Raw genomic sequence first — 18,104 nt, 5'->3', positions numbered from 1 at the left:
TGTCTGTCCATCTATCCCCCAAATCAATCTCATGCTCCCATGCTGGAACTTTAGGGCTAAACTGACAAAAATCAAGATGATATAGCAGTTGTCTAGAAGACTAAGATGGCCCAGGAATTGATAGCCTAGGTAGGACCTTTGCAACACTGTCCTGGCATTTTCTCTTATGTCTTCATTTCTTCAAATGTACATCCTGTTTTAGGCCACAATGTAGCAATGAAGATTCAGATATTTGACCAAAAAAAGAGCATTCCTAGTACACCTTGGTTAATGTTCAGAGACCCCTGAAAAGTGCATAGGCCCATGGACATCTGCAGGAGGTCACAAGCCTTTTATGGTTTGGCATTCAGGTACATTCAGGTACTCCCAAAGATTACCTTCTCCAATCAACCTTCCTGGCCTGTGTATCCTGGGAAAAGTTGCCGGTGATCACTCACTTCCCCAAAGTTGGTTCATAAGTACTGCTTTTCACAGACAATGCCTATGTTATGGAATATCCTCTCTTTGGAAATCATGTTGCTGTTATTGCTGTTATGGTCCACCACACAGATAGCCAGATGTTCAGACTGGGTGTGGCATTTTTATCCATCTATCAAGTTCTTTCCAAAGACCTGGGATAGGCAGATGTTGAAGTTTGATTGTGTTATTGTTGCAGGATGTAAGCTGTTCTGAGTAAAGCTGTCTTCTGATGATGATTACTGATGATGAATTTGTCAATGCCAATTGTATTCAAATGATGCTCCAATTATTTTGGGATTGCACCTGTTATTATTGGTACTATCCTTGGTTTCTTTTGCGACAATTGCTCTATTTCTATTTGCAAGTTTTAGTATTTTGTTATCTTCTCCAGTTCCTTCTTTTCTATTCTGTGGTCTTCAGGACTGCCATGTCCACACTTCCATGGTCATGTGGCCAGCACGACTGTATGCCAAAAGCACATGTAATGCTGTTACCTTCCCGCTAAAGTGGTACCTGCTTATCAACTTGCATTTGCATGCTTTCGAACTGGTTGGTAGGCAGGAGCTGGGGAAAGTAATGGGAGACAGGTCACTTGGGTCTCAAACCCTGGCTGACAAGCTCAATGTCTTTAGCCGCTGAGCCATCACACCCCTATATAAGGAAAGGAAATCTCATTACTCAATACTCATTATTTCATGAGGCAGCCTCCTCCACTGACTGACACCTCATACAGTCAAGATGTTCCTTCTGAAGTCTAGCATAAATCACTTCCTAGTTTGAATAATTTTTGGGTTTTGCCTTTGGGACTACAGTCTCTCTCCCATGTGACAACTTTTCAATTGTTTGAAACTTGCATTTATGTTGTGTCTTCTGTTAAATAACCAGTCCCTTTGATTGTTCCTCAGAAGGTTTGATTTCCAGCTCTCTCACCATCTCAACAGCCATCCTATGAACTTACTCCAATTTGTCATTTAATTTTTAAAACTGTGGGGTCCAGAACTGTGGGGAATCAGTCTTATAAGTGAGATCTGATCAGGACGAATAAATGTAGTATTATTATAATTTGTGAACTGGATTCTATGTTCCTATTAATACAGCCAAAAGAGCATTTGTTTTTTCAGCAGCTGTATTATGTTGTTGGCTCATGTACAAAAATTGGACAGTAAGGGACAGAGTCCTACGTCTCTGAACTGGGGCCATTAATGAGCATTCTTTAGGTGTACCCTGGCCATGGGTCCTTGAATTTATTGAAATTAGCTAAGCTTATTTGTATATGTATGCCTTCGAGTCAATCTTGGCTACTGCAGACTGCCTGGACATGACCCTGGAATTTTCTGAAAAAGATTTTCAGAAGTAGCTTGTCCTTGACTTCTTCCTCAGGCTGAGAGAGAGCTGATGTCACCCAGCTGATTTTCTGCCTAAGGCAGGACTAGAACTCATAGCGTCCCAGTTTTTTTAACTGGGTGTCTTTAACATTCTACACCAAAGTGGCTCTCAAATACTTTTACAGACTTTCTTTCTCTATCCTAAGCTGCAGCCTCCTCTTTCTTCCAGGAGTGTATAGCAAGAGATAATGACCAGGTAGATTTCCATCACCCTTCTAAGAGAAGACAAATGTAAAATGCAAGTTCTGCCTTTCCACCATTCCCCATTGCCAATTCACCACTTCTTTCATTTAACATTTCTTTCTTATGTGCCCGTATAACTCTTTTTTGCTGTTTTGTATCTCTTGGTAGTCTCAACTCATTCTGAGCTTTAACTTCCCTACTGCAGTTCCTATGTTTCTAGAGACTATCTTGTTTCATCTTTGCTTATGTGCTCCTCCTTTCTATTTCCTGTATATGTCTTTATTTCTGCTGAGTATTTTAGAAAGCTCTGCGTCTATCCAATGATGGCTTTTGGAAATTTTCTCAAATTTGCCATTCTTTCAGAAATTGTGATTGTGCTTTCGATATCTTGTTTCACAAAATTTTCCATCACTCCCAGACACTTTTCTCCTTTAGAATCATCAGATCTGACCTTCCCTTGGATTTTACCAAAACTTACTCTTCTGGAATCCAATATATAGGCCTGTTTCTTTTCAATTCCTCCCTCTGGATATCATTAATTCAGTGGTATCATATTAATTTCTCTCTCCTTTTATTTTTACTCAAATACATTAAAAAAAACCCTCCATTGTTTTTCCCCAAGGTACTCATTCACCTTCCTTTCTTGAACAAATTCCTTCCCTTTTGTAAGGATTTAATCCAGGATAGCAGACTCTCTTTTCTTTCTTTTACTTTCTGATAGACAAAGTTATCAGCAAGAAAGGGCAAACATTTGTCAGCTCTCTGACTCATTAGCACTGTTTCGATAGTGGGAATACAGAAAGGATTTATTAATTTCTTCTGCCCTGCATAATAAACTCCCACAATGGTATCATATTAATTTCTCTCTCCTTTTATTTTTACTCAAATACATTAAAAAAAAACCCTCCATGCTCCAGTTCCTGAAATTCTGTGCAAAGATATTTTTTTTCTTTACCTAAAGTGAAACATTCTCACAGTTTCTGTTGACTCTATTCATTCCGAATGTCAGGATTCCGGTGATTGCCCTAATTAAATGAGCCTCGAGCCAAGCTTCAAAAGAATCCAAAATATTTATTAGGAGCAACACGTCAGCATTATCCCAGTTGAAGCCAACTCTGACACACATAATTCACGGTCACTTGTGACTCTCCCCCCGCACCCCGGGCATGTCATACATCAGATTCTCCAACAAAGCACGTTCACGGGCTGTCATCAATCACACTCTCCAATGAAGGATCTTCATGGGCAGAAGATCCAGTAGCCTAGCTACAATCTTTGTAAAATAAGTGTGGAATGTACTTCTGGTTCCCTCCCTCCCCCGCTTATGGCAACTCTGAAACAGGCATGTTTTTTGAGTTGACATCGAATAGGTTGGAGCTTTCCGGGGCTATTTGCCAGCCATGACTATCATCCTACCCTGTTTGAATGACACATCTATCAAAAATTTGCCCCAGGACTTCCAATAGATTCTAGCTAGGCCAACATTAGGCTTACACATCACATTAAGTTTTTTTGTGACACGACAGTAGTGCAATTAGATAATTTCAAGTTCTGGATTTAAGGTGCACAAGCTCCTTCTTAATTTTCAGTGGAAATGTGTATTATTCCATACCATTCAAATAGTCCTAGGCCAGTCAGCTAAGGTTTGTAGACTTTTATTTTGCTCAGGGAGACCTGGACTTCTGTTGCAAAGCTCTTCCTTGAGGCCCCAGGAATATATAATCACTTGTTTTCTGGCAAATTCACTATACCAGTTTCACCATTTACAATGTTACAATGACTATACTCCCTATTTTATGAATGCACAGACCAGCACGAACTCAAGAATAAACAGAATAGTTCCATTTTCATACTGAAGATGAATATCAGAATAATGCTGCTGAATCAGGCCAAGGGCTACTTATTTCCATAATTTGTTTCTCACAGTGGCCAACGCCAACCATATTCCTTTGGGGAGTTGTAAACATAATTAAAACTGTATCCCTCTCTTGCCATTAATCCCTTGTAACTGGCCTTTGGAAGCATGGGGCCTCATGACCTGGAGTTACATTAAATCTTCAGAAATAAGAATCTTGATACCTCTATACTCCCTTGAATTTCCCCAATCAACTTTGAAGTCATCAAAGCTGGAAGGCAAATTGTCTACAACTTCTTGGAATGGAGTAATGCTATTAGGCCCTATGACATATCATTAAAATTGCTTGGAGAATGAATCTCGGATACCACAAAAGCTGGATATAAATTATTCTTCTGACAATACATTGCACCAAATAATAGTTTACTTAATCATGCTTGGATGAATAACTTACAGTTGGCCTAGTTTAATATAAAGTTCAATTAGTTATCCTGGTTTATTGACTACAATTGTTGGTTTAAATACAAACAGATTTAGCCAAAACAACTATCCGCATTAGTGGAAAGTATGAATATATATATATGGAGGAGGAGGGGGAGAGGAATTCATTTGCTTTAACTTTCCATGTTCCTATATAAAACCACAGACAATGCTTTAAACTGGATCACAGTGTGTTTTACTGTATTCATTGTTTTTATTAAGCAGTACTGTTGTCTCCCCTGCCTCTTAACATTTCTCCAGAATCTCCAGCAGAATGTTTCACATGAACTGCAAGGAGCCCTTTCACACAATTGGGTCAAGAGATGGTATGGGGAAGCTGAAAGAACATGTTCTTCCACCCGGCATTGTCTTTCAATGCAGAGTCAACACAGACAACAAAGACTGGACGGAGGATTTCGTGAGAAGCTCAACTGCTTTTGAAAGATCTACCTCACTCTTGAATCAGTGAGCTGCGGCTCCATTCCCATCCCCCTGCAAAGTTTACTATGTTCCTTTATGATCACATTCTGACTATAAAATGTAGGAGTCGAGCCTTTCTGAAGAAGTATCTGTTTCAGATGCTCTTTGGGGGATTTTTGAGCAAGGGCCCTTTCCTGCTTTGTTCCTAAATTATGAAATGCACCAGGTACATTAGGCTTTTTCCTCAGTCACACTTCCTTTCAAAATGGAGCAATGCCGTGTCTCTTTTGCCAGGCTTTAATTGCTAATTATTTTAGCACTGGTTTTTAGTATGTATTTTGGAGCTCTTAGTTGTACTATACTTAGCCTCGACACGTGTCTGGCTGAATAGAAAGATAGAGTATATAAACCAAATAATTAAAGCAGACAAATATGTGAGCGTTTCTTAGTATAGCCACCAATGGTGACTGATGAGTTACTCAAATCACATTGATAGGGCTATGGGGTTTTTTTAATCACATAAATATGCAAGAAAGAGGCCTGCTTACATTGCAGCTCCGGGGTCCTTCCCAGGAACAGGGTTCAGAGTCCTGAGGGGTGATCCCTTTTGGAAACGTGTGATCACTGAAGCACATCTGGCAAAACGGGACTTCAATGTCAGGCTCCCCCTGAGGTATGTGCATCACAGTGGCACTCGGATATTTGAGGCTGCTTGTCTGATGTTTTTCCATGCTAACCATTGGGCTCTTGATCCATCTTCGTACCTGTAAATATAAAATAAACCTGTACGTGTAAAGACTGTAAAGATAAAAGCTTTCTTGGACATTTTCTATTATTGCCTTTTTCCTCATGGAAATCTAACAGTCACAAAGAACAAGATTAGGATGTAGCCAGAGGTGGTATTCCGCAGGTTCTGGCCAGTTCTGGAGAACTGGTAGCGGACATTTTGAGTAGTTCAGAGAACTGGCAAACACCACCTTTGACTGGCTCTGCCCCCATCCATTCTCTGCCTCCCGAGTCCCAGCTGATTGGCTGGGTCTTCTTTTGTTGCCCTGCACAGGAGAACAGAGATGGAAAGCAGGTTAGTGGAGTGGGGAAGGAATGGGATTTTGCAGTACTCTTCCCCTGCCACGCCCACCAAGCCACACCATGCCCACCAAACGATGCCCACAGAACTGGTAGTAAAAAAAAAAATTGAATCTCACCACTGGATGTAACCTTCAAAGAAAATAACAGCTTTATAGATTCGGGGGTGATACATTTTGGAAGTACCTGCTCATTTTTCGGCTCAGTGGATTTTATTTTATTCTGCTCTTAGCTGGACTGTCATGCTGATTTACCTTCTCATTACTTTCTGTTATATGGAATGGAGCATAATGGAAATATGTTGGCGGGATTTGAAGGAGTCAGTTCTGAGTTTCCAGTGAAGCATCCCCATTCATATCTGTGAGGCTTGAAGTCTCATAATTCCCAGCCAGCATGATCACCATCCAAGGTGGCTGGGGATAATAGAAACTTGTGTTAGCCTCAGACACAAGCACATTGTAAAAAAAAATGTTTTCAGCTCTTTATCTTTTCCCCTTTTATCTCCAACAGTTTCTGGCTTGAAGATAGTCCGGAATGCTATTCTTTAATTTTTTTAAACAATACCATATCAGAAAGATATCTTCTCTTTTATCTCTGTGTATTTGTGTGTGTGTGTGTGTGTGTGTGTCTTTCTTTGTGCCCTACACACTCCTTAATCAATGTTCATCCCATGACCTGGTTCCAGTCTACTAAGTGTTTTATTTTTCCATAGAAAAGTAAAGACAGCCAATGATTCATTCTCAAGACACTGAGGTGATGTGCATAGCCAAGCTGAATGCTTTATTAAATGTGCATTAGTATTTGTGCAGGTTTTTAAAATTGCAGCCATGGGGGGGGGGGGGCGGAATAAAGGAAGAGGAGAACAAAAGCATGCTGTGGGGAACAGGGGTTAAACCCTTCTCTTGTTGCAGCGAAGATAAATATTTATTGCTGTTCTCCCAGGAGACAAATGTGCAGTTGGATGAATCTGTACATGGAGATGGATCTTAAACTGTATTACTGGATTGCTAAGATGAGGAGGAAAGCACTTGATGACTAACTAATTACAGTAACACAAGATGGTTTGACCAATTCCCCATGCAACTTCCTGTACTACACAAAGTGTCACTCAGCAGAGCAATTGGGATGGCTTTTGTTTATACCTACTGGAGTACAGCCAGGCTTGTGCTCTGAATGAAGCAATTAACCATTTCATGAATCATCCTGTGTATTGTACAAAGCCTGAGAGTAAACCTGGCACTTGGTTGTCAAGGATGCATGGTAAACAGCTACCATAAAGTACAGACTCAAATGGTGACTGATGAGTTACTCAATCACATTTATAGGGCTATGGGGTTTTTTAATCACATAAATAAACTTCTCTATGGACACAAAACAAATAAAGAGCATGCCTGTCATTTTCCCATGCTTTCTATGTTTGTATTTCCCCCTCTGAAGTCCCCAGTGTCTCTTGATTAGTTTAAAACTGGGTACCTTTGATGTTTCTTTGAGACCTCTGTTCTTCTCAATCCTTCAGAATCTCAGAGCAGTTGCAGATGGGTACATGATTCATATCTTGTCTATGTTTTCCAATAGAGCACAGAAATGTCTTTCTTTTTTCCTTTTCTCTTTCCCTTTCTTTTATTCTTTCTTTCATTCTCTTTCTTTCTTTTCTTTCTTTCCCTTTCTTTCTTTTTTCCATTTTTCTTTTCCTTCCTTCCTTCCTTCCTTCCTTCCTTCCTTCCTTCCTTCCTTCCTTCCTTCCTTCCTTGGATTGATTGTTGCTAAGTGTTACAGAGCCAGAATATACCAATGTCAATGTAATTCTTCCTTTCTCACACTCACATATATCCAGGACAAAACAGAAAGCAAATTAGTTTTCCAAGATGCAAAATACAAATATGCTTTTGATCTAACTTTTAATACATTTACAATTCTTTCATTCCTTCATAGGACACGAGAACTGTTCTTTTATTACTCCATTTCTTTAAAACTCCTGCGTGCTATTTGTCTCCTTTGTTTCAAGCACAACAACTTGATTAAAGAAAAATTGGCAAGTTTGTGTGGCATTTCTTTTGCCAAAGAAAAATGATTGCTAAGTACATTCTTAGGAGTGAAATCATAACATTGTGCTTTGACCTATTTACCAAAGCTTGGTAGCTTGACATTAAAAAAAAAAACTCTTGGATGAACATACATTCAAACTGGAAAATAAAGTGTATTGTTGAGTTATGCATATCAGAGCCTATTTGGTGTTGCAGTGATTAATAAATCTAAGTCTGACTAATTTATATCACACCCTGATGGGACCTGAAGGATTCTACACACTGATTTGGAAAAGTATGCTTCCCAGCTGCCTGGTCCTTTTCTTATTGGTTGGAAAAAGAATGAAGCCTGGAATATTGGTTGGAAAGAGAATGACTGCTGGATTATATCAGTCCCAGTCTCCTAGGAGCTGGTCTCCCCAATTCAAGGGACATTGCCAGGTTCAGATCTTGGAGGAGAGGGGGCTGGATTTCTGGGCTATTCAAAGGCTGAGACCTGGGACTGGGCTTCAGATTTCCCAATTTGGTGAGGGCTTTTCTGTCTCAGATGAAAGCAAAGCAGAAATGCACAAGAGGAACAGAGATGTAGAATAGACAGCAGCTTGAGGGGCTGATTCGGGGCAATTCTGCATTGCAGCCTAAACTTCTTAACCCTCTTGTTGCTTTCATCTATTTCTTAAGCCAATTTCAAAAACTTGGTCCAGGTTATGGTAAGGTGGCAACAGGGCCAGGCTAGTGGTTTGACTGAATCGTGTACACTTAGCAAGACTTGAATGGCCATTTTCCTCTTGCTTGCCTTTCTCTTTCTTTCTTTCTTTTTTTCTCTCTCCTCCCTCCCTCCTCCCACCTTACTTCTTATCTGTCCATCTCGCCCAGAGAAAGGTTTCTGTGCTAGATATCTGAGGAATTCCTTGGCTGAAGGGATGTGCTGGCCGATAAGAAGAGAGGGTTGCAGAGGAATGGGGTTTTGGTGACAGGCAAGAGGCCCTGAGAGTGAATGTACCCATGGAAGGAAGGTTTAGTGCGTTTGACTCATTGCTTTTTCTTGCTTTCAGTTCTCACACCAGGAGCCAGAGGTCCACATCCTTCAACCCCAGGGATTTTGGCTGCTGCTATTAAATGCCAGGTCTGTCGGTCTGATCCACACTCAGCCACAATCAATTGAAACTGGCTGTGAGAGGAATGTTACATTCTGTTATATTACTCTCTGGTTATAAAAGTCCTTTCCAAGACTTCTTGTTTCTCGAGTTTACCAGCCTCTCAGGGCTTGACATTAGTTTGAAAAAAAACTTCCCAAAGTAATTTTCTTTGAACAGCTTGTACCTAGTATAATTGAGGCACAGTTACTCTGGTCCTCCTGCTTTCCCGCCCTGGACACTTCTGCAAATGGGCCCTTTTTCCAAGTTCACTATTTTGCTCCTCCTCTGAACCCCCAAAATATTTTTATGGATTTTTATCATACTTAGGGAGTGCCATCCGATGGGCTTTGAAAATGGAATTTTTAGTAGCTGCCCCAACTCTCTGGAACCAAGAGGAATCTCCCAGCTTTGTTCCTCTTCACTGTTGAAGTCCTACCTCTTCTGCCTGGCATGGGAAGAGGGTTTGCCCTGAATGAAGGTGGGGCTTGTGGCACATTACATTTGAATTTTTCAATTTTTAAATCCTTTTTTGATTTTGTCATTGTATTCGTAACCTGGGAGTTTGGGTTGCTATTTTGTTTTACATTGACGGTGTTAACTTCCCCTTGAGCCTTTTTCAGGAATGTGTGGCATATGAGCAATGAACATGATATGAAATATTTACTACCTCTGTTCCTTTGCTTTTATATTCTAAAGATATGCTTTATTTGGAATTAAAACTTCTCAGATGTAGCTTAAGAAGCCACGTCAAGCCAAAAACAATATAGGCATGAGGATGCTTTTTGCTCCAGGACAATTATTTCCAGTTAAGTCTTAACTCTGTTCCCGGCTGGCTTATTATAAAGCTACCCAGAAATTTAATTTAAATGAATTTGAGAAACAAACCAAGAAGGTCCCATTATAAGCATAAGGAAAACTGGAATATGATTACTGAAAAATGGAATATGAATAATCTAATAGGTAAAAGCAACAACTCATTGGAAACAAATTAGCAGTTGAAAGAGAACGCTTTTGTAAGTTAGTAAAAACATGCATTTCTTCTTCTTGCTATCAGCATCTAACACAGCTGAGTAACTACTAGGACCAACACTTATCCCTGTGTAACTCTCTTGAGATACTACCACTAAATAACTTGCAGTTCTAACTCTTGATGTGCTACAAACATCATCTTCTCATCTGCACCAGGTGACAATCATTCCTTCTTTCATTGCAACTGGATAGTATAAGAAGGTCTACATGAATGGAAAACTTGGGGGTTTTTTTTAGACATGAGCGCAAAAGCTTTCCTGTTAGTTCCAAACTTTGAAGAAATATTTCTGTCCTCCAGCTGATGTAGATTTGCCTACTCTACTGCTAGAATCAAAGAAACCTGACTTGATAGTGTTTGGTTAGGCATAGTTTAAGTTCAGTGTTCAGCCAAGACTTATGTGGTTTGTTAGTTTAGCAGAAGTAGTTTAAGTTTCAGTTCTGAGAGCTGCTCCAAATGAACCCCACAACCCAAAGAAAGTTTTTAAGGTCATTTAAGCCAAAGCTGAATTTTGCCAAAAGCTCCTGGAAACTGAGCAGACATTCAAAAACTCTTGCATTTACAATCATCTGCACTCAGCAAACCTCTTAGCAATTCTGTCAGTTGGCAGACATGAAATCTATCTTGTATTAAGGCTATGTTAAACAATTTAACAAAACACATGCCTATTATCATTGGAACATGCAATGGAAAAAAGGGATAACTTATTACTGACAGTTATCCAAAAACATTTGCAATGTAGACATAGAGCTGCAAAGAAAGAGGTTCTGACAGGTCATTCCTCTTTCTGTTGCGTCAGTACTATCAGCAGACTATCAGTATAGTATTGTATACTTTATTGATTAGTCAGTTGAACATACCAAAGGAACAGACTGCCCCAGCCACATTTGAGAGCATTTTCCTGGTACTTAATGCATTACCTTTATCAGGGAAAATGTACATGTTGAATTTGATGAGACATACTATATATATTCTGTGAAGCAATCTTTGTTTGACACAGGAAAAAAAAAAGCAGAAGATATCAAACTGTAATTCCATCTCATGGAGGTTTAAAATGATAAAAGTTGCATAACACATTGTCCTACTAGCTCCTCCCCTTGCCATTTGAGTAACATCACAATGCAGATACAAAAGGGATAGATCTTATATATCAACAGCACAATGCAGCACTTCCATCAAACTGATTTGTTTCTTCCTGCCTAAAGATTGGTTGTACTATCAGAAAAACTCTAAGTTAGATACTTGGTCCCTAAAGTCTAAGGAAGCAGAGAGGGAGTTTTCTCTCAACAGTGGTGACTGATTTTTGTGTGTGTCAAAACTAAGGCGACCAACTTTTTTACAATGAGAAGGAGGACACAAATAAATTGAAGAAAAAAACAAAGCCACTTGCGCAGGGAGCACTCTCTCAAAACAATTCTCCTGTGTGGAGTGCATGTGTCTCATAATTACATCTCACCACACTGTACTGAGCCTTGACGAATCATCATGTCAAATACAAATATGTCACCTCACACACAACGGATCGGATTGGCATCGATCAAATACGGAGATTTACAGATTAGTCTTCAAATATCAAAAAGGAGGACACGTAGGAGGACACTTTTCGAGAGAGGACAGAACTTACAAAAGAAGGACTGTCCTCCCTAAAGGAGGACGATTGGTCACCTTAACCAAAGGATCCCAAATATGGCACCTTTCTGATACCGGTAGTACAGCCACAATACAATCACGAGCTGTGGAAGTATGTGACTCTGCGTGGTGTACAAAGTTAAAAACGTAAAACAATACATCAAAATAACCAAAAATATGAGAAAAATTCCTGCAAACGCTAAAAAAAATTAAATGATTAAAACCTGTTACAAAAACCTGTTACGCTCTCTGTCAGAGAGTGCACTCAATTTCTCTAGCCACTTTGGAGGAAAGGTGGCAAAGCCATGACTTCAGCTCCTTCCAGAAGCCAACAAGATAGGGGACAATCTCATCTTGGAGGAATGATATGCCAAAATGCTGGTGCTGCAGCAGAAAAGGCTGTTCCCCAGGATCCTGTCGGAGGACATTTCTTTATGGATGGGACCTACAATGTGGCTTTTCTTGCTACATGGCACATTCTGACCAGTTCTGGAGAACCGGTAGCAGAAATTTTGAGTAATTCAGAGAACTGGCAAATACCACCCCTGTCTGGCCCCGCCCCCATCTAGTCTCTGCCTCCCAAGTCCCAGCTGATCAGCTGGGTCTTCTTTTGTTGCCCTGAACAGAACAATGGAGCTGCAAAGCAGGTTAGTGGGGTGGGGAGGGAATGGGGATTTTGCAATATCCTTCCCCTGGAATGGGGTGGGAATGGAGATTTTTGCAGTATCCTTCCCCCACCTCGCCTGCCACGTCACGGCCATAGAACCGGTAGTAAACCTTTCTGAATCCCACCACCGGATTGAGGAGAGATGTCAGACAATGAGCAAGGGCAAGACAAAGCAAAGCAAAACTTTCTCATGGTAAGCAGACACCATTCTGCTTTTGACCTGTTTCATAACTACCTGCTGTATGTTTCTCTGGTCTTTGTAGATGATAATTTCTCCATGTATCTAAGAATGCTGGTATAACACTGAAATCTAAAACACCCTCATGTCTGAGTTTCAGTCACCTACTCCATCTTAACACTTGTAATCCAATCTTCTCTAATCTGATGCTTCCCGGATGGAATGCAAATGCCGTTCTCACAGTTCCTCAGGGACTTGGTAGCTGGGAGTTAAACAGGTTGAAGAAGTTGGCTCTACACGACAAATATTTGTTTTCCACCAGACAGCTAGGGCTGATGTGACTGCATGTCAGTAATACCAAGCGTCCTTTCACCCTCTGAATCTAGTTCAGTTCATTGGATCTATCCTTTATTCCTGTGGGCATTATCTCTCTACTTTTTGGTGTGTGTGTGTGTGTGTGTGTGTGTGTGTGTGTGTGTGTGTAAATATCAGGAAATCCACTTTGGACCATGAAAAAGATAGTTTGATCGAAAGACCCATTGTCTATGATGTATACTCAGCCACTTAAATAAGAAATTACAGGTAGTCCTGGACTTAAAGGCCTCAACCGAGCCCAAAATTTCTGTTCCTCTGCAAGAGAGTGAAGTGAATTTTGCCTCATTTTTACAACCTTTCTTGTCACAGTTGTTAACTGAACCACTGTAGTTATCAAGCTAGGTTGTTAAATGAATCTGGCTTCCCCATTGGCTTTGCTGGTTAGAAGGTTGCAAAAAAAAGTGATCACTTGACTCTGAGACACTGCAAACATCATCAATATGAGTTAGTTGCCAAGCGTCAGGATTTTGATCACATGACCATGGGGAGGTCGTAATGGTAGCAAATGTGAAAAATAGTCATAAGCTATTTATTTCAGTGCAGTTGTAACTTTGAACAGTCACTAAACAAACTGTTGTAAGTTGAGGACTACCTGTAATGCCTGCATACTAATTTATTTCATCTTCGGATTGACTTGCTCTGTTATGCCCCAATGGAATAGTTGAGGAACCAAGTCGGGTTTTTTTTCACTTTTCCAGTAGGGCATAAAAAAACAAAATTTGGGAAACAACAATATTATTTCATTTTAAACCGTAAAACTTATCATTTTCCTAATAGTCACCACGTATTCATTTGAAATGAAAATGAACAAACAGAAGAGCTCTTCATTTAGAATTAATCTAGGGATGAGCAATCTCAGGATTTCTAAGAGTAAATAATAGAAGTTACCGTGCCTGTTTAGACAGTGAAAGAGAATTAATGCAATGTTTCTCAGCATGTTTTGTCTGACTATTTCCCTCTCCCTCCAAGCCGGCATTAGCTCACTGCTCCACAGCCAGTTCTGACCAGTTCTGGAGATCCAGTAGCAGAATTTTTGAGTAGTTCGGAGAATCAACAAATACCACCCTTGACTGGCCCCTCCCCCATCTATTCTCTGCCTCCCGAGTCCCAGCTGATCGGCTGGGTCTTCTTTGGTTGCCCTGCACAGGAGAACAGAGCTGGAAAGCAGGTTAGTGGGGTGGGGAGGGGAGGGGAGGGAATGGGGATTTTACAGTGTCCTTCCCCTGTCACGCCCACCAAGCCATGCCCACCAAGCCATGCCACGCCCAGAACTGGTAGTAAACAATTTTGAATACCACCACTGTTCCACAGGTGTCAGAAAAGAGAAGCTTATTTGCAACTGTGCAGTTTTATAGGTGAGCTTCCTGCTGCAGGGAAAATGATAGAAATACCAGGTAGCCCTCGACTTACAACAGTTAATTTAGTGACCGTTCAAAGTTACAATGTCAGTGAAAAATGTGTCTCATGACCCTTTTTCACACTTAACTCCCATGGTAGCAGTCCCATGTTCACCTGATCAACATTTAGAGGCTTGGCAGCTTGACTCATATTTATGACCGTTGCTGTGCCCCAGGGTCATGTGATCCTCTTTTATGACCTTCTGACAATGGGGGAAGCCAGATATACTTAACATCCACATTACTAACTTATCAACTGCAGTGATTCACTTAACATCTGTGGCAAGAAAGCTTGTAAAATGGGGCAAAACTCACTTAACAAATGTCTCACTTAGCAACAGAACTTTTGGGCTCAGCTGTGGTCGTACGTCAAGGACTACCTGCAGTTAGATCCAGTTCTCAACCCCAATTTCTGAATTTCAAAGAATGATTTTGTGCCAGTCTGTTAAGGTTGCTGAGTGAATAAACAGATAAGGAGCAACTTCCAGAAAAAAAAAATGGGACGTAAATATTATGAATAAATCTCTGATAAATCACCTGAATACAAAACAATCATTTTACCATAGCATCCTTCTTTTAAACTCAGTTTTAAACCATAAAACACAGATAGAAGAATCATTATTCATCTATAGAAGAACAACGACCCTCTACCAATCCTAACACAAACACCTACATACACCGTGGTAAGAGCCGTGGTGGCACAGTGGTTAGAATGCAGTATTGCAGGCTGATTCTGCTGACTGCCGAGTGCCAGCAGTTCGAGTCTCACTGGCTCAAGGTTGACTCAGCCTTCCATCCTTCCGAGGTCGCTAAAATGAGGAGCCAGATTGTTGGGGGCAATATGTTGACTCTGTAAAACTGCTTAGAGAGGGCTGAAAAGCACTGTGAAGTGGTATATAAGTCAAAGTGTTATTGCTATTGCTACATGATGAAGTTTCATCACAGGTGTTGCTGTATGATTCAGTTACCAGTCTAATCAAATACTGTACAGAGGTCACAGTCTCATCTTTGAATTTGCTATGACTCAAACTGTGCAAATTGAAATGGCCATATACCTAGGTTCCATATGCGGAGGCACCTGATCAACCAATACTAGCAGCAACACACACCATACAGGTGAAATATGGGGGTACGGATTTTGAATTTCTTTCATACACTGTTTTTAAATACAATTAATTCATTGAATACCGTTCTAAGTAAAAGTGTACTGATAATATTGCACATAATCTCGCTAATGAAACTTGGGAGCTCTATTTTCTCCAAAGAGCTGCTATGGTACGATTTAGATGGTATAACTAGGTTTAAGGAGCCCCCTGTGGAAGCCTTTATTGTGTTATGAAGCTCACTGGTTAGTCATGGTCCATGAATTTTTTTCAGCCTATACTAACTTAAATGGTGGTCACCTATATGTGTGTTGAGCAGCTATATAAATCTGCTTAACAGACAAACATTTGTCCTAGATAAAATGAAGGCAAAATAAGCACATCCCATGTTGTTCTCAACATCCATTCTGGACTGCAAGTTACTATGTCCATCTTCAGTCTTAGCTCTGGTGAAGCCTATATCTAAGGTAGCTTTTTTTAAAATTGCCCTGCTATACACATAACCTGTATTGTTTTTCCTGCTATGAATGTGTGTCTAGCTAGTTTAGTTTCACAAGTTTGTTTTGGTGAATAACCTCCACAGTATGATGACAAGCTGTACAGTATACAGGAGACTGAATGGTACATTATATCATTGAGACCAAATAGGAAGTTTAAGATTTCATTTTGGCCCCCATACAGCTTCATGTTATTCTTCTGGGTCAATGTTTCAAAATAAAATGGCTCAAGTTTCCTTCACATTTAAATTAACCTATCCAAGGAAGAGATGATAAGTATATGATAGTATGTTCATGGGTACACCAAATCCAGGGGTGGGATTCAAATTTTTGACAACCAGTTCTTTGGGCATGGCTTAGGTGGTGGGCATGGCTTCATGGTCATGTCATTGGGTGGACATGGCTTGGTGGCCATGTGACTGGCTGGGTGTGGCCAACTCAATATCACTCACATCGAGGCATGCATCTCCTTGCCTGGCCTCTCATGACTGTGGGGATGCTGCAACAGTCGTAAGTGTGAAAAATGGTCATAAGGCACTTTTTTCAGTGCCATTGTAACTTTGAATGGTCACTCCACACAAGCAAAGTACCAGCAAAGGAGGGGAAAAAAACTCCAGAGAAGTTCCTGAGATAGGAAGTCTAGTCCTGCCAAGAATGGAATAAGGGTTAACAGAGAGGCAGTTTCTGTAAGCAACACCAGAATGTTTCCTTCCTGCCTTCCTTACAGGATTAGGCCAGTAATTTCTTCTAACAACTGGTTCTCTGAACTGCTTAGAATGTTAACAACCAGTTCTAGTGAATAGGTGTGAACTGGTAGAATCCCACTCCTGACCAAGTCTGTTGTGATTATCTAACAAAGTGGAGATATTCTTTCAAAAATAATTTCCTGAATTTTTAAATATTTATTTGCATTTCTCTATTCCCAGAATTATATTCAAAAGATATAATCATTTATGGAAAGTGTGGAAGGCCCAGGAAGGAATAACCTGTACTATCAGCAATTTTCATTTAATTATAGGAATTGTATATATCGCCTGTTATTTCAATATTGGCTGCAGGCAATTTTGTTGGCATATTATCTGAACATATAAAAATAATTATCAATAGCTATAGTATAACTCGAAGAATTATATTACTTTGATGCTGGTAATATTACTAGGATATTAATTTTATTACACACACATATGCATACATAGACAATGTAGATGTTGTGGCCTTAGGTAGCTATCATTTAAACATGGAATATTGTATAGACCAATATATCTTGCCTTTTCTCTAGGAGCAAATGGTGGCATACAGAGCACTGCCTGTTGAAGTGCACCAGCTCAGCCATGGTTGATGATCATTAATAACTTTCTTTTGGATGAAGGAATATGTGAGTGAATGGAGTGGGACCAGCATGTTGGTAATGCTAGCATAGTTGGGTGGTTGGCTCCAAAGTGATTGCAACAATTGTGTGTAGACTCCCTGGTGCAGCAGCAATGAGCCTTCCTGAGGTATGGAATCATTGTCAATTATGATGGCTTACTTGAAGCCACTGTCCTAATAATGAAAAGCAGCTAGCAGACTGGTCCTAAATTCTCTGTTCAAAGCATTTGCAATTGTTCTTGTTTTGCATGTTGGATTTCCATTTGCAGATCTCTGTGTGTCCATACAAAACTATTTACAGAGCCAGTGGGCTCTTTCTCATCGATACATTAATGGACATTCTTCCAGTCCTTAAATCAACAAAACAGCATGGTAGCATAAATCTCTCATCCCTAATCACCACACATTGTTTTGTCTTAGATGAAGCCAGAAACTGGTATTCAGACTTAATATAAGAAGTAATTGGTACTTTCCCTCAATTTTGTTTTCTCACTTAACAGTATATATTGGTTGCAAAACCAGGCAGTAATATGGCCTTAATATGTGGTGGAGTGCTCTTAGCAAAACTGGGTGGGTGCCTAGAATGGAGTGTTTAACTTTAGCCATTTTGCAAGTTGTCTGTGATAGATGGCAGGCATGGAAGTACTCCACACTCATAAATGACAAATATGGTAGTGGGGTTATTAGAAGCACTGAGGGTAGAAGATAGCCAGGTTGAACCTGAGAGAGGGGTCAAACGTATCATCAGTCTCAGATTCCTTTGTGTCCACAAGAGATCTAAGTCCAGCCCATCTTGCAATCCATCGACTCTTATCTACCACATATTGGCTTT

At 40.2% G+C, this 18,104-nt stretch overlaps 1 protein-coding gene across 2 annotated transcripts in view; it reads right to left on the bottom strand.

Annotated features, from left to right (window-relative positions):
• Nucleotides 1–18,104, bottom strand: part of SGK1 (serum/glucocorticoid regulated kinase 1) — a 75,149-nt gene that overhangs the window by 39,152 nt on the left and 17,893 nt on the right. Inside the window, exon 2 of one of the 2 annotated variants that reach the window (XM_087940662.1) lies at nucleotides 5,331–5,546. The exons of the other annotated variant lie outside the window; for it this stretch is intronic. Coding sequence (XP_087796788.1) covers nucleotides 5,331–5,546 — 216 coding nt within the window. The remainder of the gene's footprint in view (nucleotides 1–5,330; nucleotides 5,547–18,104) is intronic. 2 annotated transcript variants of the gene reach the window in all.

This window comes from Pseudonaja textilis, chromosome 1 (assembly GCF_049901715.1).
Source record: "Pseudonaja textilis isolate UNSWEBS1 chromosome 1, rPseTex1.2, whole genome shotgun sequence".
In the NCBI taxonomy this organism is placed as follows: Eukaryota; Metazoa; Chordata; class Lepidosauria; order Squamata; family Elapidae; genus Pseudonaja; species Pseudonaja textilis.
The sequence above is the reverse complement of the archived record's forward strand: the minus strand, read 5'-3'. Positions and strand labels throughout refer to the sequence as shown.